A 27,784-nucleotide genomic window follows, 5' to 3' on the forward strand; every position below is an offset into this window, starting at 1 on the left:
AGATGATTTTCTGCTAGGTCAGAAAGGACTCCAGCCTTTAAGCGTTGATTTTTTTTTTATTCCTGCCCAGATGTGTGCCAGGACTATAATCCTTCTATTTTAGGCTTTGTACTACAGCTGAGATGACACCCACTACACCCTGCCTTTTCAACTTGAGACTTCTGCCTGGACTTTCCTGGAACCTGGATCCTTTCAACCTCACCTCTCTGAGTAGCTAGGATTATATCACAAGCCACCATTGTTTGACTCTTAAGGACTTTTTCCATGTTAATTAAATCATTTATTTAATCTGAAGTTATTTTATGGAGATTCCCAATCTAATTCTGGTAAATGTAAACTTGTGTGTCATCATCACGTGTTCTTTTAACAGTATCTTTCTATCCAAGAAAGAAAGAAATAGCAAATGATTTTTTCAATATTATTTTTGTCTTTATACAAAGTGTTCCTTGCTGAACTTTTGTTATTGTGTCTTCTTAGCTTTTCACTAGCAGTAATCTTCAGGATATTAAAGAAGCTAAAAGTGATGATATGAGTTGCACCAATACTACTAACCCAGAGAAGAGTATGCGAGTCACTAAAACCAAACTGAGGAATACACAGTCAGCAGGTGAAGATCCAAGTGATGACATCAGTGTAGAGGAAGACAAGCAAGGGAAGGCAAGCAAGAAAGTTACAAAGAGCACCCAAGATATGGAACCAGAAACTGAGAAAGCAGATTCTACACATCAGAAAGTTCGAACAAAGGCACAGCCAGCTGGTGATCATCAGAAAAGTGATAAAGCAAATGAGGGAAGAGAAAAATGTGATGCAGAAGGGGAAGAAGAACTGATAGAAGCCTATCAGCTCCAGGTAGCAGAAGAAATGGCAAAAGAGATTAAGAAGAAAATAAGGAAGAAGCTGAAAGAACAGCTGACATATTTTCCCTCAGATACCTTATTGCACGATGACAAGCTGAGCAGTGAAAAAAGAAAAAAGAAGAAAAAGAAGGCTCAAGTCCTGTCTAAAGCTAAACCAAGGTACTTTACACTAGTAACATAAAGTTAAAGAAAAAAAAAACTTAATTTTCTGCTTTTGAGTGCTGTTTGGAGTTCAACAAAGAACATTTCTTTAGTGTTTTATTTGTAGACATTTCCAGTAAGCTAATAATGGCTTACCTTTAAACAGTACCTTTCAGTGTGCTAGGTGTTTTACACAAATTTAAGGAATTAGTGCTTAAAAAAATCATGAGGAAATATTGTAACACCATTTTATTTTGTTGGTTTCCCAGAGCAATTTCTTCCTAAAGCTCTCAAGCTAAAAATAATTCTCCCTCACCCAAAGATGAATGGCCAGTGGTAACAGAGAAAGGAAATCAAGTTAGTATAAGGACATGCTAGTAAATGTAATAGTTATCCACTACTGCTTTCAATAAAATAAATCTCAGAACAATAAGCATTTATCATCTCACACTTTCTGGGTTCAGAAGTCTGGAGTGACTTAGCTGAAAGTCTCTGAGTCTCAGAAAGTTCACTCACGGGCTACAGTTAGAATGTTAGCCAGATCTGTAGTCACTTGCCAGGTGGAGCATCTGCCAAATGACACAGACAGTTCTTGAATCTCAAAACAAGTCTGTATTTAAGTTTTGCCATGTGGTGCTTGGCAGGTCTCAGGTTCTGACTGGCTTTTAATGAAACATCAGTTCTTTGCCATATGGACCTTTTTGTGTGTGATACCTGCATCATAGGCTGCTTGCTTCCCCAGAGCAAGGGCTTTGAGAGTAAGACTGAAATAGAAGTCACATCTTTTAAGGACATAATTTAGAAGTGGTATCCAATACCTTTACCACATTTTATTAGAAATGGAGGGAGGACAAAATCCAGCCCATATGCAGATGTAAGCGTATTTTATAAATAAATGAACATAAAAGAACAGAGACTGCTTTTCACAGTGTACTGTAAACTTTTTGATTGGTACTATATTGGTGAGGAAGTGGAAATTCATTCTCACTTTAAAATAGGATTAATTCTTGAATTTACATTAAAACTGTGTCTTTTATGGCAGTGTCATGTAAAGGCTAGCTATTTTCCTTTAATAATCATATTAGTAATCGACAAAATAGCAACGCTTCTACAGTAACAAGTATGAGATATTTATTTTCTTCTTTTTTTTTACAAAGATAGCTATGTTGGGAGTTTTTTAAATTTTAATGCACTTTTAACTAGATAAATTCCATCAAACTTTTAGTAGACAGCTTCTGATTAAACATTGTGTTTCTTGGCTGCTACCGCTTTCGATTTATTGGTTCATGCAGATTTTTATTTTACTTATATATTTCTGAAAATGTCACAAAACATAACTTAAAAACATAAATTAATTTTTAACCTAAAAAATGGTATAGCCAAAGCCTCTTGAAATCAGAACAAAACTAGAAAAATTTTTGGTCTTTAAAAAGTCATTAAAGCCTATCACTGGTGGCTTACACCTTTAATCCTAGCTACTCAGGAGTCTGAGATCTGAGGATTGAGGTTCAAAGCTAACCAGGCAGAAAAGTCCATGAGACTTATCCCCAAATAACCACCAGAAAACTAATATTGGAGTTGTGACTCAAAGTGGTAGAGCACTAGCTTTGAGCAAAAGAGCTCAGGGACGGTGCCCACACCCTGAGTTCAAGTCCAGGAAACAACCAAAAAAGAGTCACTAAATTTGAAAAGATAGATCATTAAGCATTTATTTTCAGTAGGATGAAAATGCTTTGATCATGCCACTGTGAGACAGGTCTGTTTCTCACAAAATGCCATTATCTTCCCCCCCCCCCCCCCGTCCCTTCCCTAGGTTTTAGAACTCACATTAAGTTGATTCCCAGGATATGGTAACTATATCCAGTATAAAATAGTACCTAAAGATGACTAGTTTGATACTAGCCATTTTATTATATAAGACAGTACATGGATCTTCTGGCAAAAAATAAAACTTTAGAATTGCATTACTTCTGTTTCCATTCACTTTGCTGTGCAATAACTAATAATTGTAGTAACAATACATGTATAAGGAAAATGTCATTGTTGTTATATTTGCAGCACTCCAACTGTCGGTGATGACACCGTTGAAACTGAGCAAAAGAAGGAATGTTCAGTTGAAGCTGTAACTTCAGATTCTCATCAGGATGATGAAGTAAGCTCAACAGAACAAAACATAGATGAGAACTTGCCGGATAATGCCAAATCCAAACCAAAGAAAACAAAAAAGAAGGCTAAACCAGGTTTGTAACTGAACATATATGAAAAATAGTTTCTTTTAGTAGAAATAACTTAATGGAAGAAATTATAATCCTTTACTTTAAAACTAAAGAATATGACTTAAAGTAATTCAATGTAACATATTTGATACTTTTGTTAGAGGTGGGGCTTGAACTCTGTGCCTGGGCACTGTCCCTGAGCTCTTCAACTCAAGGCTATCCACAGCGCCACTTCCAGGTTTCTGGTGGTTAATTGGAGATAAGTCTTAGAGACTTTCATGCTGGGGCTGGCTTTGAACTACGCTCCTGAGTAGCTAGGATTACAGATGCAAACCACCAGTACCTGGCTTGATACTTATTCTTGATTCATTTAGATTAAAACCTGTGTCCATTGTATCAGTGGATCTTTGTAATAAAGTTGTTATTACCTGAGTCAATACTAGTTTGCAACTCATAATAATATTGATGTTGTAGTTAGAGTATGGAACATACAAAGCCCTTTTAAAAGTTGAATTTAGAGCTCCTAAGTAGTAATTCATTGTAAGTTTCATTCATTAAAACAAATTATTTTGCCCATCTTTTATTTTCTTAAATGTATTAGTCATGCTTATTCTAAAATTCATATGTGGAAACTATTCTCTATCATCTGCGAGTCTGTTTCTCTTGTTTTTTCTTTTGATTATTGATCACATAATCTTGCCTCTTCAATATCTAGTAACTTTATTATAGTGTGGATATTGTTCATAGAACATAAGAGACCCATATGATTTTTTCTCCCCTTAGAGAAGGTTTTTCCATCCTTCATATAGACAGATAGAGTGCCTTATGAGTGCCCTACCAGAGGGCCAATCAGGGCCAGACTGTAATGTAATGCATAAATGGAATTTTAGTCTGTTTAATATGCATTATTTCTCTACTTTTCTGATGCCTTTATAATAAGCTACTTTGAACTTATTTTTTCCTAGTTGTCTGTATTTAAGTCTGTAAGTGTTGGACTGCTGCATCCTATTACACAGTAACACAAAGCAAAAATTTCACTTAGATACTTGGAAAAAATCATATGAAGTAAGCCAGACCGAAAGAAACATAGGCTCCATGATTTCCCTCATTTGTAACAATTGGTATATGTTTAGAATTCTTCTAACAGGATCATAATAGCGCAAAAGCTATATGTCCATATAAGTTGAAGCTAAGCGAAATGAACTCCAGGATATGAAAACAAGATATTTATCTTTGTGATCATTGTTCTATATGAATCTTATTTCTTTTCTTTTCCCCTTAAGATTTATCTCATATTGTTACTGTATCTGACTTTGGTACTTGGTATATTGCATATATGTTTATTTGTTTATTTGAAAAAGGAAAGGTAAGGGAAAAATAAGATGAATGGGAAGGGTTTGGGGGAGGGAGAGTAGGAGGAAAACATGGGTTAACAAAGTTCAATAAATAATGTACCTACTACCTGATGAATGTAATTGTAACCCCTTTGTAAATCACCCCAGCAAAAAAAATTTAGAAATTTTCACTTACATCAACTGTATTATGCACAGTCCATGTAAAGATACGTTGATGACATTAATTTTTGTTTTTGACTTTTTTCTTTTATGTTTTTGGTCATAGTTTGAAAAAGTAAAGATTCCTCATTCTATTTTAATGATTAGTAAATAGAGTATTTTACTATGTTTATTTTGCTGCTGTCTATCTTTTCTTTTCCATTGAAGTTTTCTTTCAGTAACAAAGTGAAAAAATCATGGATTATAAAAGTTAGGTTGCGTTTAAATCTAACCATGAGAAAATTGATTACAATATTGATTTTTCCCCTGCCTGTAGTGTCTGATGATAATGAAGACATTGATGGTGATGGCGTTCATGAAGTAACCAGTCGAGATAGTCCAGTTTATCCCAAGTGCTTACTTGATGATGACCTTGTTTTGGGAGTTTATATTCACCGAACTGACAGACTTAAATCAGATTTTATGATTTCTCATCCAATGGTAAAAATTCATGTGGTTGATGAGAATACTGGTCAATATGTCAAGAAAGATGATAGGTAATTTCTTTTAATTAGACAGTTAACCTTTGAAATTCAGTCTGCTTACAAAAGTCCTCTCTGCTCTTACTAATATTAAGGTCAGTAGGAACATGAGTTGTAAGTGTACATTAATCATTTGATGCTGATCAATATGTTTTACAGAAATGGAGAGTATCGGTTTTAAGTGGTAGAGTTACTACCTAGTTTCATGATGAATTTATGCCTTAAAACTTGCATTATAAGTGACTATAAATGTTCCAGTTCTGTGACCTCATACTTCCTTTGCAATTAACGTAATTCGAGTATCAGATGAAGTTAATGAATCTTGAATTTCTCCCCCTAAAATAACTGCTATAGGTAACACATGCCTTGACAACCAAGATTACAAAGTACAATAAAGTAAATCATTATAATAGAATTTTAAAATATTTGCTTAGAAAGATAAGCAAGGAAAACATAGTAACTAAAAAAATCACTCCCTTATTTGCTTGTCTTAAGACATACAAAAATATGACAGTTCAAAATATTGTTTGTTTTCTCATAATAAAACTTTATTATACATTTTATCATAAACTTATAATTCTAAAATAGTACTTTAGTACAGTTCTTTATTGTGAAGGTGTAATGGTTTCTTTTACTTTATAGTTCTGTGATAAAGTAATTCTGTGAATCTTATAGTACTTAAATGTAAGATGATAGTAAGGCACTACTGTTCTTAAGTATTATAAAATTAATTTTTAGCAAAATAAATATAATTTTTCATTTTGTGTCATTATAGATATCCATTATTTCTGGTGCACTTTATTTTTTCTCCTAAAAATTATCAAGAATTGTGTTAATAGAAGTATGTTTATTTCAACAGTGAACGTCCAGTTTCATCTTACTATGAAAAGGACAATGTGGACTATATTCTTCCTATTATGACTCAGCCATATGATTTTAAACAGTTAAAATCAAGACTTCCAGAGTGGGAAGAACAAATTATCTTTAATGAAAATTTTCCCTATTTACTTCGAGATTTTGATGAGTGTCCTAAAGTCATCCTGTTCTTTGAGGTATGAGTTGAACAATTAAATTTTAGTTAATATTAAATTATACAGACAAACTGTTGTGTTTACAAGTTCAGTAGTACAGCAACGTATTGGGAGAATTTAATCCCTAGACTTTGCAATGTTTTGTATCAGTGAGAACCTTGATTTTAAAATAATGAACAGTGGTAGAGTCCTTGCCTAGCATGCACGAAGACCCAGGTTTGGTTCCTTGGTACCATGTACATAGAAAAAAGCCGGAAGTGGTGCTGAAGCTCAAGTGATAAAGCTCTAGCCTTGAGAAAGCCCAAGGACAGTGCTCAGGCCCTGAGCTCAAGCCTAGGACTGACAAAAAAATTAAAATAGAAGATAAAGTAATGATGGGGGCCAGGAGTTTGGCCTAGTGGTAGAGTGCTTGCCTAGCATGCACGAAGACCCAGGTTCGATTCCTCGGTACCACATACATAGAAAAAAGCCAGAAATGGTGGTGAGGCTCAAGTGGTAGAGCTCTAACCTTGAGAAAGTCCAAGAACAGTGCTCAGGGCCCTGAGCTCAAGCCCATGACTGGCAAAAAAAAAAAAAAAAAATAATGAGCATTAACCAATGCTGTTTATGTCATTTGACAAATCTCAATGTCATTTAGATAATGCCATTTGACATAATCTATCATTTAATCTTGTATCAACCCCATAACAATGAACAGAAATGATGTGTCAAATCTATTTGATAGCAGTCATCCATTATGAATCTATTTTACAGACTGGAAAGTCACTTAACTCTTACCATGCTCCCTATATTTCTATTTACTACCTGAATGAGAAAAAGATAAACATACCCATTCTTGCACTGGTGGCTCAAACCTATAATTGTAGCTACTCAGGAGGCTGAGATCTGAAGATTGTGGTTCAAATCCACCTTGGAGCACAACAGATTGTTAAACTCTTAAGCTTCAGTCAACTAGGAAAAAAATCCTGAAGTGAAGTAGCTCAAGTGGTAAAGTGCCAACAATGAACAAAATAAGCAAGAACAGAAGGCCTTGGGTTTAAGCTCTAGTACTGTTACTCAAAAAGCTGGACAGCTGTAAGAAGCATAAATAGGAAAATCATGATCCAATCTGTCTCAAGCAAAAAGCAAGACACTATTTGAAAAAAATAACTAAAGCAAAAAGGATTGAGGATATGGCTTCAAGCAGTAGATTACCTGCTTATCAACCATGAAGCCCTGAGTTCAACCTCTAGTACACAAACTCACTCTTTCTCTCTCTCTCTCTTTCTTTCTTTCTCTTTCTCTCTCTCTCATGCACAAACACACACATGAATGAAATCCATACAGTTGTTTAAACAGCTTTCCATAAAATTATCTGACCTATAAGTTCACCAGTAAGTTTAGAGTAACAAGTACCTAGAATACTGAAACTTACTGTGGCAAGTTGGTTTCAAATAATTATCTCTTATGTGCAACCAGGATGGAGATATGAAAGAAATTATCTTGAGAAACATGATTGTAATTTACATTCAAGAGAAAGCCCTTAACTTCAGGAAAGTAATACAAACAAGGGCCTAGAAATAAGCAGGGACTTGAAAATAGGGTTCTGATTTTTATTTTATTTATTATTTTTTATTGTCATGGTAATGTATAGAGGGGTTACAGTTACATTTGCCAGGTAGTAATTCTCACACATTGATACCCCTTCTCATGGTCTGTGTCTCCATTTCCCTCCCCCACCCCTTCTCCTCCCTTCCCTTTCCTATTTCAAATAAACAAATAATAATAACCCTTTGAACTTTTGCTTGATATAGGGAAAAATAATCAAAGCTTAAGGATTTTATCAGAGCATTTTTGCTTGGATTTATATTTGAGATAATATAAAAAATAGCCTGGCCTATAGTTAGATCTTATCTTAAAAATAACAGAGAGAATAACACATGTTTTCACTTCCTATAAAGAAGCATCTTGTGGTTTTAAAAGTTTATAATATTTAAAATTATAGGTTTTTATGGCTAATAGTAATTAAAATTTTATATTTTAATAATGCATCGTTAGAAAATACTGAGTGTTAGGTGGTCTAATATTCTAAGAATTAATTTCTTAATTTTTTTTTTTTGCAGATTCTTGACTTTTTAAGCATGGATGAAATTAAGAACAACTCTGAGGTTCAAAACCAAGAATGTGGCTTTCGAAAAATTGCCTGGGCATTTCTTAAGGTGTGTTTTTCATGCATTTTTTTATACATTCAAAATAATCTCCAAGTTTGATCAGCTGCTTCTTCCCAAGTCAATTTGAACCTCATAAAATGTTAAGACATGGCTGGGCGCCGGTGGCTTACGCCTGTATCCTAGCTACTCAGGAGGCTGAGATCTGAGGATCGAGGTTCGAAGCCAGCCTGGACACTAAAGTCTGTGAGACTTTTATCTCCAATTAACCACCAGAAAACTGAAAGTGGGGAAGTGATGCTGTGGCTCAGGGGGTAAGGCAATAGCCTTCAGCTGAAAGCTCAGGGACAGCATCTAGGCCCAGAGTTCAAGCTCCATGACCGGCCAAAAACATAAAGAAGTTAAGACATAAGATAAGGTTATAATGGTGACACATTGTTCATTCAGGTTCTGGTGATAATCTTTAAAAGTCTCAACTGTTGTCTTCCTGGTGAACCTGAAGGAGCGCAATTCCTTGACCAACTCAACTTCATATTCATCCAGAAAAAGCAAATAAAAATTCCTACTCAATTATACAATTTGTTGTTCACAGTTTTTATTATAAAAGTTTAAGGGTTATGGGGTAGATGATGAAAACAGATTCTGTAAGGTATAGAATATTAAAATAACATATAGAAACTATGATATGGTGGAAAAACCTAGAGCAAATTACATTAAGTGAAGCAAGACAGGCCCAAAGAAAAGTAGGTTGCATTGTTTCCCTCATTTGTAATAATTAGAGTATGTCTATGATATTCTTAACAGGAGATCACAGTAGCCCAATTGCTAAGTGTATAGGACCATATATAATGAAGCATTTCAAAATGAACTCCAAGAATTGCAAACAAGAGATTCTAATTGTATTCTGTATGCAGTTATTTCTATTTTTTTTTAGTTTTATGTACCCTTTGTCTTGCATATAAGTAGTATATCTGATAAATGGAAGGGAAAGGGAATCACAGATACAGCAAGACAAAGGATGGACTAATGAGACAATGATACTCACTAAACACTATGGTGGAAGTTAACTATACAACTTGGGGGTTGGGAGTAGAGAGGGGTAAGCAGAAGAAAATGATGGAGAATGTTAACAGTGTTTAAAAAGAAATATACTCATTACCTGACTTATGTAATTGTAATTGTAATTGTAATCTCCCGTTCATCATCTTTACAATAAAGATAAAAAATTAAATAAAAACTATGGTTTGGAAATATGACAGTAAGGGGCCTAATGAAAAGAGTGTAGAGTGCTTTTTAGTTAATGACTACATGTAGTTACTCAATTTGATGCTCTTTCTCCTTCCCCTCCCATCATATTATTGAGTTCACTATTCTCTGTTATGTTCATATCCTTTCCTAGATTTGAGGAGTGGAAGGGAATGTGATATATTTTGCATTGCTATTTCCTTATTGATACATCATTCCTGAAGATGTTGCAATCTGGATTTTCCTCTACCCTTAAATCTTCCAAATCATCAACTATTTCTGTTTGCCAAATTTGAGCATTTTTTTTTGCTTTTTCATTTATATTTTTTGTTGGTCATAGAGCATAAACTCAGGGCCAGCTTGGGTGCTGTTCCTGAGCTTTTTTGTTCAAGGCTAGTGCTCTTCTACTTTGAGCCACAGCTCTACTTGTGGTTTTCTCATGGTTAATTGGAGATAGAATCTCATGAACTTTCCTGATTGGGATAGCTTCAAACTGCAGTTCTCACATTTCAGCCTCCTGAGTAGCTAGAATCACAAGTGTGTGCTACCAGTGATTGGCCCATTTGTCACTTTTTATTTCATCATACCTATGTGCATTTGAAACATCATTCTCTTGAAACTATGCTACTTTATTAGGTTTCTTTCCTAGTTTTGTTTATTCTATTCCTTCTTAGTTTTCTAGCTTTCTTTTTACTGGCAGTCTTGTAGTTTCATTCTTAACTCACTTTTCAGAAACATTTATTAAATATATCTCCTGTGTTCAATGCCTACTCTTCTGGTTTACATTTTTATGCTCTGTGTGAAGTTCTGTAAAGCTACCAACTATCTCTGCATTCCTAATTTATTAGCTAGATCCTGTCTAAAAGCATGGGTTAAGCCGAGTGCAGTGGCTCATGCCTGTAATCCTTGCTACTCAGGAGGCTGAGATCTGAGGATTGCAGTTCAAAGCCAGCCCGGACACTAAAGTCTGTGAGACTATTATCTCCAATTAACCACCAGAAAACCAGAAGTGGTGCTGTAGTTCAAGGGGTAAGGTGGTAGTCTTGAGATGAAGAGCTCAGGGACTCTTTCTGAATAGGTGAAAAAATATTTTCTTTTCTCATAAGAATCTCCATTTATTTATATGGATTGTTTTGTTTTATAGCTTTAAAAAATAAGCCTTAAGACAGACTATTTTTAAAATGTAATGAATAATTTGATCTGGTTTAACTATCTTAAAATCATTTTGACTTTGAACTGGGTGCTGGTGGATCACCTATAATCTTAGCTTCTCAGGCGGCTGAGATCTGAGGATCACTATTTAAAGCCAGCTCAGGCACAAAAGTCTATGAAACACTTATCTACAATATATGACCAGAAAAACAGAAGTGGTGCTATGGCTCAAGTGGTAGAGTAGTAAACCTTGAGCTGAAAGAGCTCAAGGATGGCAGCCTGGCTCAGGGTTCAATCCCCACAACTGACAAAAAGAAAAAAATCATTTTGACTTAAAAAAATTTAAAGCAAAATTTTAGCCATTAAGTATACATGTAATTACAAATGGAAAAATCTGTTTCTGTGTTTAGATAATACATATTTTAGTCTTTATCTTTAATAAATGTGTATTGATCACTTTCTTTCTGAAAAGTGAGATCTAACAGTAGTGTAAATGCTTTACCAACAGTCTGAAGTGGTTGTTCAGGTGAGAAGAGAGATATTGAGGAAAATTTCACTCATGAAAAACAACCTGAAAGTGTCTAACCCATTTGTGTGAATCTTTCTTTTTTTTTTTTAATTGAATCTAAGTAGTTCCAACATGACATGGGAAGTGTTTTAAAATGAGTGTTGAACTGCCTGCTGTTGCTTTATTATATATGCAGAAGCTCATATTGTGTATGAATTCATCTTTTAAAGCTTCTGGGAGCCAATGGGAATGCAAACATCAATTCAAAACTTCGCCTGCAGCTGTACTACCCACCTACGAAACCTCGAGCACAATCAAATACTGTTGAGGTTTTTGAATGGTGGTCCACATGTCCCCGAAATCGCTACCCTTCAACATTGTATGTAACAGTGCGAGGACTGAAAGTTCCAGACTGTGTAAGTTCACAGTGCTTATTGTGGCTTCTCTTGTTGAAACTAGTGATAACAGAGTAATTAGGCTATGGTCTTAAACATTATTTTAATAGATTTCTGTAGTAAAAAGATATTATAGTTGATACTTGAGATGTTTAAATGAACCTTAAATTTCAATGCAGATTTCAATGTTAAGATGCATATTTTGATATAATTTGATTTATTGAAATTGAAAGTAAAAGAACAAAAATCCAGTAATGAGAAATATTTTTCTATAAAGGGTCAGGACCAGAAAGTAAATATTTTAGTCTTTACAAGCTATATTCTCTATCAGTTTTGTAGTATATAATAAGCTATCTAGGCAATAAATGTCCAGTAAACTTTATTTATAATAACAATACAGTAACCTAGATTTGATATTGAGCTATAATTTGCATATCTCTGATTTACTTATTTTTCTAGTGTATTCAAATAATATTTTTTGTTGCTGTTTTCTACAGCAGATGAACATTGTAAATGATCTGAGGAAAGGATTAATCCTTACATGAAGTACATTTTTCTTGTTTTAAGATGTTATTTGTAGCTGGGTGTGGTGGCTGGTGCCTGTAATCCTAGATACTCAGGAGGCTGAGATCTAAGGATCAAGATTCAAAGCCAGCCTGGGAACAAAAGGACCTGAGACACTTATCTCCAGTTAACCTCTAGAAAACAGGAAGTGAGGCATGGCTCAGGGGTAGGGTGGTAGCCTTGAGCTGAAGAGTCAGGGATAGCACCCAGGCAGAGGTCAAGCTCCATGACCCCCAAACAAAAAAAAAATTCTTATTTGTTATATTACATTAATTTTTCAGGTCAGTTGTACATTCTGAAGTTGATATTATATACTGTGACCAAGGAGTTGATTTGCATTGGCTTGAATAGCATTCAATAAAAATCTAACAATAAGAAATAAAAAAATTAAACCAGATTTTTATTACATATTTTTATCATTTTTGAAGCCAGGGACATTATAGCCATGGCAAAGCTTCAGGCAGGTATTGAGGAAGAGAACACAAAGAGAACAAAGTTACTAAAAACCATTTCAAGCTGGGTGTCAGCCTATAATCCTAGCTACTCAGGAGGCTGAGATCTGAGAATTATGGTCAAAATCAACTTTAAAACTTACTTATTATAGAACTATACTTTGAAGTAGATTCTGTTTTATTTAGAATACTGTATAAATGAAAATAGAATATGTTCTGGATTATATTTTGGTAACCTTTCAACATCATTTGTCTCACTATTTTTCAAGCAATGCATGCTAGAGAAAAATATTAACATGCAATATATGATATATATTTACATATAAATATGTTTCCCTATTTTCTGTACCTATTTAGATAAAGCCATCATATCACTCTATGTTGACTCTTCAAGAGGAAAAAGGTAAACCAGTGTATTGTGAACGTCACCAGGAGCCAAGCTCAGTAGACACAGAACCTGGATTAGAAGATTCAAAGGAAGTAGTAAAGTGGAAGCGACTGCCTGGGCAGGTAAGGTGTTTACTACAGTACTGGATCAAAAAACGGAAAACTAGAAACAGCAATTGCTTCTGAGGGACTTAAGTTTATTACTTACAATCAATTGTTAACCTTAACTTATTTTTTCCATTAGTTTATATGACAAATCTTAAGATTTTTTTGTTTGTCATATGTACACTTGTATTAGCTTACTATAACAATACACACAGACAAAATGACTTCAACAGCAGACATTTATTTCTCATAGACCTAGAAGCAAGATGCTAACCAATTTGTTTTCTAATATGTTGGTATGTGTTAGAGAGGGAGATCGTTTCTTTCATGTCTCTTCCTTTAAAGGCAGTAATCCCATTCATAATGAATCCATAATTAATGACATAATTACTTCCCATAATTACTTTTGTGCTCAAGGTTAGCGCTCTGTACCTTTGAGCCACAGCTCAACGTCTAGTTTTCTGGTGATTAATTGGAGGTAAGAATCTCATGGACTTTCTAGCCTGAGCTGGCTTCAAACTATAATGCTCAGATATCAACCTCCTGAGTAGCTAAGATTATAGGCATGAGCCACAAACACCCACTTTGTTGGGCTTTTTTCATTGTTCAGAGTTGGTGCTCTACCACTTGATCAACAGCTCCTCCGCTTCTGGCTCTTTGATGGTTAATTGAAGGTAAGACTTTATTGGATGGGGCTGGGAGCATAGTGTAATGGTACAGTGCTTGCCTAGCATGCACAAAGCTCTAGGTTCAATTCCTCAGTACCATATATACAGGAAAAAGCTGGAAGTGGCGCTGAGGCTCAAGTGGCAGAGCACTCTCCTTGAGCAAAAAATGTCCAAGGGCAGTGCCCAGACCCTGAGTTCAAGGCCCGGGACTGGAAGAAAAAGAATTTATTGGAATGATCTCCCTGGGCTGGCTTTTAATTGAGATACTCAGCTGTCAGCATCTTGACTAGCTAGGATTACAGGCAAGAGACACCAGTGCCAAGCTTCAGTACAGAAAGGACATAAGCATTCATGTATTCCATAGAAAATGTCAAGTTGCCAGCAAAGGTGATATTCTTTGAGGCCTGTTGTTGGCTTGCATATGGCTACTTTTCTGTTGTCTCTTCATATGGTCATTTCTTTGTGTACTGATATCTCTGATATTTCTTCATCTTACAACTGTGCAACACTATTGGATTATAACTACTCAAATGACCTCATTTTAACTTGAGGATGTTTTTAAAGACCCTATCTGCCACCATTACTTTAACAGATGCACTTGGAGTGAGACTATAATTAATTTGAGGAGAAAACACAATTCAGCAAGTAGCAACATAAAAAAAACAACAACAGATATTTGATGCCTACAAGAGACATATTACCTAATGTCTATGGATTCATCATTTTTTTATAAGCTCCCTTGATCCAAATTTGATAGAGCGTTAGGTCTATCATGTGTGCATTTTTCTTCTAGTTGAGCAGCATTGAAGCTTTTGAGTTTTCTTAGAAGTTTTTAATGTGGCAAAATTATTGGCATACTTACTTAAATTTGTTACTTGTAAAGGGTGAAGCAGATTATTTTATATATCTGGAGAATAGAATTACTGAGTAGTAATGGAAGTTAACTAATTTTTCTGTTTTTATGTTTTCCTTATATTTTTAAATGTGTATTTTTTAGGCATGCCGGGTCCCAAACAAGCACCTCTTCTCACTAAATGCAGGAGAACGAGGATGTTTTTGTCTTGATTTCTCCCACAATGGAAGAATATTAGCAGCAGCATGCGCCAGCCGTGATGGATATCCAATTATTCGTGAGATATAACCCTTCCTGTTTCATCTGATTGTGATCTATGTGACAGACATTCTTTGTTTTTTTTTTAATTTTATTGAAATCCTAATTTCAACCCTAGAATTTTTGTTACTTTTGACCCTTTTCATTTTCTTACTGACATTCTCTTTTTTGGTGAAAAATCATTCTTATACGTTAGCATTTTAGACATTGTTCTTTAGACATTGGATTTTAGGATTTTGTGGAGACAGATCAATTGCCCTCTTCCTCCCCATCTTCTACTCTCTATGTATAGGTTTACTTCCCGGTTTATTTTTTTTAAGTCCTCATACTTTTATGTTGGAAACTGGTTTGGTTTTGTTGCTATTTGATTATTGACTTTCTGGACTAACATATAGTCTTATTCTTTGTTAAATATTACATTGTAATCTCTACTCACTTAGGTTAATGATAAACTAGTAGGTTGGAAAAGTATATTTTTAATACTTTGAATGGATAGGTCTGAAGTCCTTTGTCAGTGGGCTTTTCCATGCACTTAGCATGTTCCCTCCTCCCCCCCTCCCTCCCTCTCTCTTTCTCTCCCTCTGTGTCTGAGATACACTTTCAGTGCTTCAGCCTTAGGATGAAGCCTTAGGCTTAGCCTTCACTTCTTGTTTATAGCACCCTCACAGATCAGCCAGAGTGATAAAGCCTTTGGAGTCTCTTTTGGGCTATACACACAGCCTTTTACTTATATGCATGAGAATCCTGGATTCTCATGAATATTTTGGAGCTTTTCAGAGTTTTCTATGACCATGTCATTTGCAGATTTTTTTTCATGTTATGCTGTAGTGAATCTCCTGTTAACCACAACTGGTATGTCCCTTTCTTTCAGCTCCCATGTTAAATGGTGTCAGTGATTGTATAACCTGCATCCCAGGAATAGGATTGTTTGCATATAGCCTGCAAAAAGTCAGATTGAAAGCAATAGCTTTTCCTAGAACTGACAGACTGTCAAGAGATAAGTCTCCGGGGATGGAGCTTTTTGAGAGCTTCAGATTAGTTCTACACTTTCTAATGGCTTGCTGCTAGCCTTCTGAATTCCTTGGTTTGTAAGATTACTCCAGAATTTAGGAAAGAGAAATCAGATAGAGCATGTTAAAATGCCAGCAGGAATTTCATTGTTCTTACAAGACTCAACCTGTTTTCCTCAATAAATACTCCAGGTCCTTGCAATATTTACTGAAAGTTCCAGAGATTTGAAGAGATAATTTAAGAATTTTTGCCATTGTCATTATTGTTTATCAGAGAATGGGTTTAGTTTTGTTGCTTCATTTTGCTATTTCAGTACTTTTTATGCCAATTAGTATTTTTAAAAGTAATTGATTTCACCACTAGGTGGCGGTAGAGACTTAGAAACTTTATGCTGTATGAAGCATTTTAAGTTGCATTGTAATGAAATATGATAATGGTGTTTTGTCGGATTAAGTCGCTGCTGATTCCTTTTGCTATCATTTAAGTAGTGGAATTTCTTTTTGACAGCAGCATTGTTGAAATTTAAATTTCACATAATTACTATTATGGTTTATGATATTTAAGAAGCCCCAAATTATAAAATATGTGAAATAAATTGCAATATTCATGTCATTCATTACTTGACTAATACAGTGATAATTAAAGATTTTTAGGGAATTACTTTGAGGATAGATTGATATATTAAATTTTATTGTGCAATTTTAGCATTTAGCACAGTATAAAATATTGTATGTGAATTTCTGTGTTTAAAGCAAATGCAAAACTACTGTGAACATCTTTGGTTATGATTTTATAAATAATGCTTAACCTTTGTCTAGCTTATTGTAAATATGTATATATCATGGATTAAAGATCTGGAAACATTTACTAATTTTCAAAAATCTCCATCAGTTTATGAAATCCCTTCTGGACGTTTCATGAGAGAATTGTGTGGCCACCTCAATATTATTTATGACCTTTGCTGGTCTACAGATGATCGATACATCCTTACTTCATCATCTGACGGCACTGCCAGGTTAGTGTACCCATGACATACTTTCTTTATATGCTGCTTGTTGTCATCAAGGAAAGCTATGAAATGTGACGTTAACTACTTTGGGATTCACCTGTGTTTTACCTATGATCATAATATGTATTATGCAAAGTGACCAATTCGATGAGTTTTGTAAAACTGAAGGCATTTTTCTTAAATATACTGCATTTATGTAACATATAGCCTTTGGTCATCACCATCTTTAAATGTTTAGTATATCAACTGTTTGATTATATCAGCTGTTTGATTAATACCTGTAGGTAAGATTATTAAATACTTGAGGTTTTTGTCCTTCGAATATAAACTGTTCATGGTGAAGATTCTGTTTTAACTTTTAGCTCAATGTATGTGCTAGAACCCAGTGATATTCAATGCATTGCAATTGAAGTGAATAGTTTTATAGGTTGTTAAAATATTTCCATTTTTCATAGTGTTGGTCTTAAAGTATCCCCTTTCAGTTTAATAACTAAAATGATAGCATTTTATTTATTGGGACAAGTCTCTCTGTGTAGCTTATGCTAGCCTCGAACTTGTGTTCCTCCTACTTCAGCTGCTCAAGTTCTTGGATTGCAGGCATGTACCACTGTTCCTGGCTCAATAAAACATTCACAAGTTTTGTGTGTGTGTGTGTGTGTGTGTGTGTGTGTGTGTGGTGTGTGTGTACACGAGTGAGTACTAAGGCTTGAACCTAAAGTGAAAGGAGGGAACTAGAATTGCTAGTGCTTACAAAATGAAATTATGGCCCCTGTCTTCTGTTTCTTTGAGAATCACTGACTTATATGATTAATTATCTAAATAACTGTTTCCCACTAACTATTCTCTAACATAGGTTACCTATATCCCCTTCTTAATTATTTCCAGAATAATCTATTTTCCACATACTAACAGCTTATCACCTAAGTAGGCCCATACATTTTTACTATACCCCTCTTGTTCATACTGTTTTAAATTTGGTATGACTTCCCCCAAAATCTGTGCATGCATGTGTGTGGTGGGTGGGGCAGTGAATGTATATCTGTTTTGACCCAGATTAGTGTTTTCTTGATTTTCTTTCACATACATTTTGTACATATTTGATACTGTGTTCTTCTAGGACTTATGTGGCAGAAACTTCCATGGGTAACTTTGAGTTGTGCTTTTACACAAAGCATTCATTTTTGTTTAAAAAATAATGCATCTATTTTAATTGCATTTCATTGTTTTGAAGATAATATGCCTTATTTCTGTAGTATTTTACATAATGTTATTAGCAAGCAACTCTTAACTCTTAATATTTCAAGTAACAATTTTGTTCTTAGTAAATATCCTATTTCACGTGGCATATGTTCAATGAAAATTTTACTGTGGTAAAATTGTTTGTGCAATGATACATGTGCTTTATTGTTACTTGAAAACATGTTCTTTCACTTCCTTCATTATTCATTTGGGTTCTTAGTAATTGAAGATCACAACCTATATTTTAAGCAGCTGCTGAAAGTACAGAATGTTATTCTTGATTAGCCAATTATATTTTTCTCTTTGATAAGGATTTTAGTTGCTTTATTATTAGGTAGTAATTAAGAAAATGAACTTTAATTTCCCATCATAAATTTTAATATATTCTAATTCTCATAATTTAAACGTAGTTTTTTAAAAGTCACTGTTTAACACACGTTTAGCATCTGTTACTAGATTTTACTTGATTTTACACATTGCTGTAAATGTGGTCTATATTAACAAAGTAACCCTTCGGTTTTTCTCTTTGGCCATGACTATAAGGATTAATAATTCTAAAAATCAGTTGTATATAGAGAGTCCCTTCTTGAATACTTGTCATTTGAAATATGATGTAAACAACTATGTTAATAAATTCTTTAAAAAATTTAAAAAATCAGCTAACATTTAAAAGAGATAATGAAACTGTCAAAGTAGTACTTAATGTATGAGTGCCTTTTCTATTACAATAGCATTGTTATTTTTATCTTACTTTGCTCAAGAATTTAGAGCAATTTCGGTATGGCTTTTACGTCTGGGATTGTCATATTTATTATGTTGGTATTACATATATAAAAGTTAATGGAATATCTTGTTCTCTAAACCTCGGCTAGTAATTTTGTAGCAGTAATATATGTATTCTAAATGCAAAATCATTAAAAGGTTTTTGTTGTTGTTGTTGTTTTGGTCAATCCTGGGGCTCTAACTCAGGGCCTGAGCATTGTCCTTGAACTTTCCCAAGATCAGAGCTTTACCACTTGAGCCACAACACCACTTCTAGCTTTTTTTTTTTTTTTTTTTTTTTACCAAGGAATTGAACCCTGGTCTTTGTACGTGCTAGGCCAGCATTCTACCACTAGGCCAAACTCCTGGCCTCATTAAAAGGTTTTCAATGTAAATTGTACTGACTATAGTATCTTACTAACTTCTCAACATGTGTTCAGTTGATATGTGTCAACTAACTGTGGCCAAATATGTACAATTTTATAGTATAGATTATAAATAATAGATATCTTTGATAATAAGAATTAGCTTTGTTAAAATGCAAAGAATTCTAGTCCTCAAATATGAGGCAGTTATATTAGTTTAACATTGGTTATTGTCATTTGTTTGTGCAAAACCCATTGGCTATATTGGTGCTTAGAAACACTGAAAAAGAAAGTTGTACCTACATAATCAATATGTAACTTTTTATCCTTTTCCAGGATATGGAAAAATGAAATAAACAATACAAGTACTTTCAGAGTTTTACCTCACCCTTCTTTTGTTTACACGGCTAAATTCCATCCAGCTACAAGAGAGCTGGTGGTTACAGGATGCTATGATTCAATAATACGAATATGGAAAGTTGATATGAAAGAAGATGCAGCCATACTGGTTCGACAGGTTGATGCTCACAAGAGTTTTATCAACTCACTCTGTTTTGATAATGAAGGTCTGTACAGAGTATGCCCCAATGAAGGCAACTAGTACTACACTGTTAACACTATTCATTTTTATTATTTTGTTTATACCTTGATTACTTTTGAGTTTTTACTGCGTCTTAGTTATTGTGGAACAGGGCATATTAGAATTTACAGAATTTTTCTAAGACTATTGGAACAGATTATATAAGATTAATAAGGTATAATATGTGTTTGATGAACCACATAATGTGTTTTCAGAAAATGGGCCCAGGCACATGTCCTGAGATTAATTTCTTTTTGTATCCCAATTCAGGGAAGTATGACAAAGGGCAATGTAATGAAAAATAATTTTAAAGAATGAAAAATTTGTTAAAAATTGAGACTAGATTGAAATTATATTGAATTTTTTGGATTTTTGAAACTAAGATACTCTTTAAGTATCCTTCATATTGTTTAATTATTTTACTGGGTTATGTTTTCCCCAACTTTACATAATTTGTTTCCTCACTATGGCATTTTAAGTGAATAATTTTATTTTAAAATAGGTCATCACATGTATTCAGGTGACTGCACAGGGGTGATTGTTGTTTGGAATTCGTATGTGAAAGTTAATGACTTGCAGCATTCTGTGCGCCACTGGACTATAGATAAGGTAAAACTTCAATTACATGACATTAAGATGGGTGGTAAGGACATCTTCTGTTAGATCTTTTAGGAACGTAACAACTTCTTCTGTCCCTACATAGTTCATTATCATTAATTAATTCTCAAAACTTTATGATAACAGCTTAAGCTGTGAAAATTATCATTTTCCCCAAGCTTTAATTTCAGTCTTTGCTTATTCTTCTTTAATTAACTTAAACCCAGGGCCTCTTTCCTGCTAGGCAGGAGCTCTGCTGTTGAACTAGAACTGGATAGTCTCTTTAGTCTTTTGAGTCTCAATTTGCAGCGTGGTCATTAGCTAACTTTTATGCTAAAATGAGGTATATGTTTTATTATCATCCATAAATACTAATTTTCTGTTATTTTTGTCTTTTCCAGTAACATGTCACTAAAAGCAGTATGCTCAGTGCTTTGGCAACAAAGATTTCTGAAATTTAATCATAGAATTATTCAGTTATAGTGGGATCAGTCTTAATAACAATAATTATTTCATTTGAAATTTGACAAGTTGCTAGAAAGCAATGAAAAAGCTCATTTTGAGGAAAGACTTTTAAAGATGGTCTTTAAACAATGTTGTTGATGAGCATATTTTCATTTTTTAGTTAAAAATGCAAATGAAGGGGAAACATAAGGGAAAGGGTACAAAGAAGCAACATTGCCCAAAATAGAAATCTACTCATCACCTGACTTAAGAGATGGTAACCCTCTGTACAGCACCTTAATAATAACCATAAAATTATATTAAAATACAAATAGATTTGGCTGCCTGCTTTCCTCTTCCCATCTTCCTTCCCTTATTTTCTTCCTTCCTTGCTCTTTCTTCCTTTTTTCCCTATCTTTTTCTTTTTTGGCCAGTCCTGGGGCTTGAGCTCAGGGCCTGAGCACTGTCCTTGGGCTTTCTCAAGGCTAGAATTCTACCACCTGAGCCACTGCACCACTTACAGATTTTTTTCCTTTGTACATGGTATTGAGGAATCGAACCAGGGTCTTCCTGCATGGTAGGCAAGCACTTTTATTTACCATTTGGCCAAACTCCCCAACCCTCTTCCCTTTTTATTATACTAGTACCAGGGCTTGATTCAGGCCTTGAACTCTTCCTTGGTTCTTTTTTATTGGTTAATTGGAGATAAAGTCATAGAATTTTCTGCCCAGGCTGGCTACAAACCACTATCCTCATATCTAGCCTCTTTAGTAGCTAGGATTGTGTGATTCACCACTACCCACATTTTGTTTTCTGTTTTTCATAATGGAAAAATGACAAGGGTTTTCTAATGGGTGCAATTCCTCTATGTTTTTACACACACAGCCACCTTTTCACTGTCTTCCCTTGAGCTTGACTAGTATAAAGAAATATGTGGCTAAGCATTAGTGGCTCATGCCTATAGTCCTAACTATTGAGGAGGCTAAGATCTGAGGGTAGTGGTTTGAATATAGCCAGGCAGAAAAGCTTCTGAGACTTTTATCTACCATTTACAAAAAAAAAAAAAGAGCTGGAAATACAGCTGTGGCTCAAGTGGTAGAATACTAGGCTTAAACCAAAAAAGCAAACAAACATAAAAGGGCCTAAAGTTAGGCAGATTTTTCAGTAGTATTACAACTGACTATTAACTTATTTTTTAAACTATTTTAGGAAATTAAAGAAACTGAATTTAAGGGGATTCCAATAAATTATTTGGAGGTTCATCCCAGTGGAAAACGTTTGTTAATCCATACTAAAGACAGTACTTTGAGAATTATGGATCTCCGAATGTAAGTACACTTTAGTATTAATGGGATAATATTAGCAGATAGGTAATGAAAAAATTTATATTTATAAAATGTAAACATGTTTCTGACCTGGAAATTTTGCTTTTGGGAACAGCTGATCATATCTGAAAGGCATTTTTTGATATTCGTTCTGGTGTCTAATGAGTCAGATCAGAGATAATGCTAAGCCTTCCTCAGCCCAGAAGACATCCCTCACGCCATCAAAACCAACCCTAGGTGAAAAACTCGCAGAACAAAATGTTGCTTTTTATTTTTGCAATTGAAAGTAGAAATTTTATATTTAACAGTAAAGGAGTATCTGTCTGATATTGGAATGGTATCTTTTGACATAATGTAACTGAAGGAGATGGCTTTTGGCTCATGCAACCTTGTTTTCCTTGTTTTCTGTTTTATTTCTAAATAATGACAAAAGAAAGCAACTATTTTTAATATAAAAGTCAGAGGAGATATATGGCATACTAATGTGGACTTTAGTGTACTTTGTCTTGGTGTTAGAATTTCTGTTAATACATGAGAGAAGGTTATTGTATTAATTTCCTTATCATACTCAGAAAGGCAAATGTGGTAATTTATCTCTGTTATATTATTCTGTAAGTGTCTTTTTAGTATTGGTTTTTTAAAGTTCTTTAATGCTTACCTAGAGCAACTCAAGACTGTGATACCAGTACTGTGGGACAATGATTATACGATCAGTCCATAGGATATAATCTAGTTGAACTCCAAACACACACACACACACACACACACACAATTTAGACTAAAATATATATAATCTGCTTATATATCATATGTATAGTATATAACATGTATGCACATATGTGCATATATACATATGTGTATATGTAACATGCATATACATACGATCTATATTAACCATGTCGTTCATGGCAGAAAGTTCTCAATTATGTGATAAGACCATTATATGTTTTGCATCAACAGGAAAATTGAGAATGATAGTTTCTCTTACAGGGTCTATTGATCTATTTTAACTTTTTTTTTTTTGCCAGTCCTGGGCTTGAGCTCAGGGCCTGAGCACTGTCCTTGGACTTTCTCAAAGCTAGAGCTCTACCACTTGAGCCTCAGCACCACTTCCGGCTTTTTTCTATGTATGTGGTACCGAGGAATCGAACCTGGGTCTTCATGAATGCTAGGCAAGCACTTTAACCACTAGGCCAAACTCCCGGCCCCTCTATTTTAACTCTTGATTGATGAATTTGATAAGATAGACATTTTTTATATGCTGGAAACATGGAACAAATTTCTATAGAGGGATAGTGCATAGGTTTCTTGTGGCTCAATTGTTAGAGCTCTAATCTTGTGCAAAAATGCTCAGTGACAGTACCCAGACACTGACTTCAAGCTTCTGGATGGGCATGCACTTGCACAAAAAAATTAGAATAATAAATTTTTCATACCAGTCCTTTTCATGCTTAAAACAGGTTATATTTATATACATTTTGTTTATAGATTGGCTGCAAGGAAATTTGTAGGTGCAGCAAATTATCGAGAGAAGATTCATAGTACCTTGACACCATGTGGAAGTTTTCTCTTCTCTGGAAGTGAGGATGGTATAGTATATGTTTGGAACCCAGAAACAGGTAAGTACTTTCTGACCTTCCTTGAGGAAGCGAAATCAAGTTTTCAATAAGTGTGAAAACTCTATTTTATGAAACAGTATTTCAGAAAATTATGACTTCAGGGTTTTAATTTTCATTTTGTAGAACTGAATATTCTTTGATGGGACTCAGTTACAGTTTACACTTACATTAAAATGATTTTTGTCATTCTAAAACCTTTGTGGATTTAGAATTTCACATTGAGTCAAGGTTTATTCTTTCCTTGGTATTGAGATCCTCCTAAATTTAGAGAAATATTTAGTGCAGACTGGAATTCAAAATTATAAATATTTTAAGCTGAATTATAATAGATGGCTAAATATCTACTGTGTATTAATTAGAAAACATTCCTAGGAGAGTTTTTGATATTTGAAACTTAAAAACAGTAAAGTTTTTCTTCAGTAAAGTATTATATTGTTGACTGTGCCTCATCTTAGTTTTTTTCTAAAGAAAAGTTAAAACTATTTGTGCATTTTTAACAAAAAAAATTGAATGTTTTAAAAATTGAACTGAAAGTATCTGATTTTATTTTAGTTATTCTTTTGTTCTTACTTTTATTTTAAATAGATCACTTAAGAATTTTTCCCTTTGTATTATGTTTTAGCATAAATTCAGAAGCACCAGATTACTTGTCTCCATTCTTAAATGGATCTACATTCTGATATTTTTTTTGGTTATTTTCTGGCCACTTTTCTAGGTTATACTGACTTCTGTTTAACTCTTTTACCATAATCATGGGTATCTTTTAGGCAGATGGTACTTCATATAGCCTGTTGGGAAGCAACAAAATAGAAAAATTAATCCCTCAGTTTTTTTCTGTTTTAGAATTTTATAGTTTCTCCTCTAGTTTTGCCTAAAATCATTTATGAGTTATAATGTAGTCATCTTGTTGAGTGGGGTGCTTTCTTAAATGGCAACTCTATGTACAACTTCCTGCTTCCTGCTTCCTAATAAGGTCTAAGTCCTTTATATTTACTTTGTGCCTTGAAAACTTTATGGAAGGGTTTGGATTGAGAAATACAAAGAGAAAGCCCAAAAGAATCCATCATATAGATGTTTTCTTTTTTTCAGTAATATGGTACTCCGCTATTTCTGTATGTCTTCAAGGTTTTCATGTAAATAATGTGAGCTTTATAATTACTGTAGATATTTTCAAATATATTGCAGATTAATCTTAAGTGAGAAATAAGTGTCATAATACAAGCTATCCTCTTTTAATTTAGGAGAACAAGTGGCAATGTATTCTGATTTGCCATTCAAGTCACCTATTCGAGATATTTCTTACCATCCATTTGAAAATATGGTTGCATTTTGTGCATTTGGGCAGAATGAGCCAATTCTTCTTTATATTTATGATTTCCATGGTAAGTTTCCTACTTGATAAAACCTATTTATAATAATGTTTACATTTAGAATGGGCCAGAAGTCATAAGCTCTGTAAAATTTATTGTATTTGAATTAATATACTTTCTTGAATATACATGCATGCAAAATGGTTTGCATTATTTTGATGTTATAACATTTATTTTTCTGTAAGTATTGTTTGTGTGGAAATTAAGTGTTTAAATGGCTATGTTCTTATGTTGGAATCACAGAAGAATAGCCTTTACTTGATTTGTAAATCAATGTAAATAAATGACAATGACTATGGACTGTGAATATATACTGAAATTAATGAATTAAAAAAATTTTTCCCTAAAACCACGGGGAATAAAAAGGTGAATACACATAGGTAATATGATCCTTTAGTATTTTCAGTTTAATATGTGTTAATTTAATTTTTCTTATTTTTGTTTTTTACTAAAGCAGGTAATTTTAGTAAGGTATTTTTAAGAGTTTAACAGAAAAAGTGGACAAAATTAAAATCAGTAAAAATTATCTATACTTAGAAATTTTAAGTGTCTTTTTCAATTCTAAAGTAAAATTATTATATCCTTATGAAAATAAGGAAAATAAAACTTTGAAACAGGTGTTCTAGGAATTATTTGGATTTATGTCATTTGTTATAGATTTTATTTCTATTCTGAAATTATGATTTCATTTTTGTACAGTGTACTAATAGTGCAGTCAGCCAGGCAGCTAAATCAGGTGGCTCACACCTGTAATTCTAGCTACTCAGAAGGCTGAGATCTGAAGATCCCAGTTCAAAGCAAACCCCTGGTACAAGCGTCCTTGAGACTTTTTTTTCTGTCTTTTCTTTTTTGGTACTGGGGATTGAATCCAGGACATTTCACTTGCTAGACAAGTGCTTTGCCACTTAGCTGCATTCCAACCTGAAAGTCCTTGAGACGCTTATCTCCATTTAACTACCAGAAAGCCGGAAGTGGTACTATGGCTCAAGTAGTAGAGCACTAACTAGTTTTGACCTAGTCAGCGCCTAGGCCCAGAGCCCCATCCCTAACCAATAAATAAATAAATATGTAAATAATGCAGTCATTTTCAAAATTGCAATGTTAATTTCTTCATATATTAGTTTTTATACAAAAATGAAAGGTTTTTTTAGCCTATTAGATTTGCTTAGAATGTTATGTGCCCTCATTCAGTTTTTGATAAGCAAAAGAGACATAAATATACATCTAGTTAAATAAATACACATTACATTAGTAACTTTAATTTAGACTATTTTGATGAAGTACTTTAATGGAATACAAATAGTTTTAAATTTCTACATATTAAACTGGTTAATGTTTATCATAGCATTAACCCATCTAAGTGAGTTAGATCATTGAGATACTATAAACCTGAAGGTTTTTCTTTCTTTTTTTTTTTTTTTGCCAGTCCTGGGCTTGAGCTCAGGGCCTGAGCACTGTCCTTGGACTTTCTCAAGGCTAGAGCTCTACCACTTGAGCCTCAGCACCACTTCCGGCCTTTTTCTATGTATGTGGTACTGAGGAATCGAACCCGGGTATTCATGCATGCTAGGCAAGCACTTTAACCACTAGGCCAAACTCCCGGTCCTGAAGATTTTTCTTTTTATTGTGTGGGTCATACTATGTTGTTTCTGGCAAATTAGTTTAAAAAATAATACACAAATTTTAGACTTGTTTTAAAGAACTTTATAGGGATAAAGTGATTTCTACAACATATGCAAATTTGTAAAATGTCATGTAATTCTAAAATTGTCATTCAACACAATAACATTTATATTTACGGGCAATTGTTAGAAAAAAGATGAATTAATTTCTCAAATCATCTTGTGTCCAACTCTGATTCCTAGTTCTGACATGTATCCTGAAATAGTTCTTTTTTTTTTTACCATTGTAAATGTTAATGTAAGTGAAGAGATTTATGCATAAGCATTTTAATATTGGAACTGTTACACAGGAAATAAACAACACAATTACTTCCCTAATCTTTAAAGAAGTTTCACAGCAATCTTCATTAAATTTCAAATTTGCCTTTTGGATTTCTGAAATTGTCACTACAAATGCAACTTAAAGATTTGCTCTATTTTCTCCAAGCATTTTGTTTTCTGTCATTGACAAATGGATTTCTTCACTCAAAATAAGAAAAGGGTTTTAGTGGTGCAATAATTCATGGGATTAAGCCTCTTTTTCTGTTATTTCAGTAACCTTAAAATAACTTTCTTGCCTTTTTGAAGCTATATCCCCTTATAAAAGTACTACTAGTACTGGGTAGTACCTGCCCTACCTAAGACTATTTCTTAGAAAACTGTGAAACAAGTCTATTAAAGTGCTTTGTAAACTCATAAACACTATCATGTTCATTTAATACCAGTAAACATTTGACTTTACATGTGTGATATGACTTTAATGTGTGATAATAATTTCTCTATATAAA

The 27,784-nt window shown here is 33.8% G+C and overlaps 1 protein-coding gene across 7 annotated transcripts in view; it reads left to right on the forward strand.

Annotated features, from left to right (window-relative positions):
- The window catches only part of Ahi1 (Abelson helper integration site 1), a 151,781-nt gene that overhangs the window by 15,051 nt on the left and 108,946 nt on the right, over window positions 1–27,784 (forward strand). For all 7 annotated transcript variants that reach the window (XR_016536471.1, XM_090338078.1, XM_090338081.1 and 4 more), the window contains 14 exons: window positions 478–1,016; window positions 3,057–3,238; window positions 5,045–5,264; window positions 6,109–6,301; window positions 8,383–8,478; window positions 11,563–11,748; window positions 13,101–13,253; window positions 14,901–15,033; window positions 16,917–17,040; window positions 19,737–19,966; window positions 20,483–20,589; window positions 22,231–22,349; window positions 23,835–23,965; window positions 25,207–25,347. Coding sequence is in view for 6 of the 7 variants with exons in the window: in XM_090338078.1 (XP_090194204.1) it covers window positions 478–1,016; window positions 3,057–3,238; window positions 5,045–5,264; window positions 6,109–6,301; window positions 8,383–8,478; window positions 11,563–11,748; window positions 13,101–13,253; window positions 14,901–15,033; window positions 16,917–17,040; window positions 19,737–19,966; window positions 20,483–20,589; window positions 22,231–22,349; window positions 23,835–23,965; window positions 25,207–25,347 (2,554 nt within the window). In the remaining variant the exon portion in view is untranslated. The remainder of the gene's footprint in view (window positions 1–477; window positions 1,017–3,056; window positions 3,239–5,044; window positions 5,265–6,108; window positions 6,302–8,382; window positions 8,479–11,562; window positions 11,749–13,100; window positions 13,254–14,900; window positions 15,034–16,916; window positions 17,041–19,736; window positions 19,967–20,482; window positions 20,590–22,230; window positions 22,350–23,834; window positions 23,966–25,206; window positions 25,348–27,784) is intronic.

The sequence above is a fragment of the Megascapheus bottae genome, chromosome 8, assembly GCF_031878675.1.
Source record: "Megascapheus bottae isolate mThoBot1 chromosome 8, mThoBot2.hap1, whole genome shotgun sequence".
NCBI classification, from domain to species: Eukaryota; Metazoa; Chordata; class Mammalia; order Rodentia; family Geomyidae; genus Megascapheus; species Megascapheus bottae.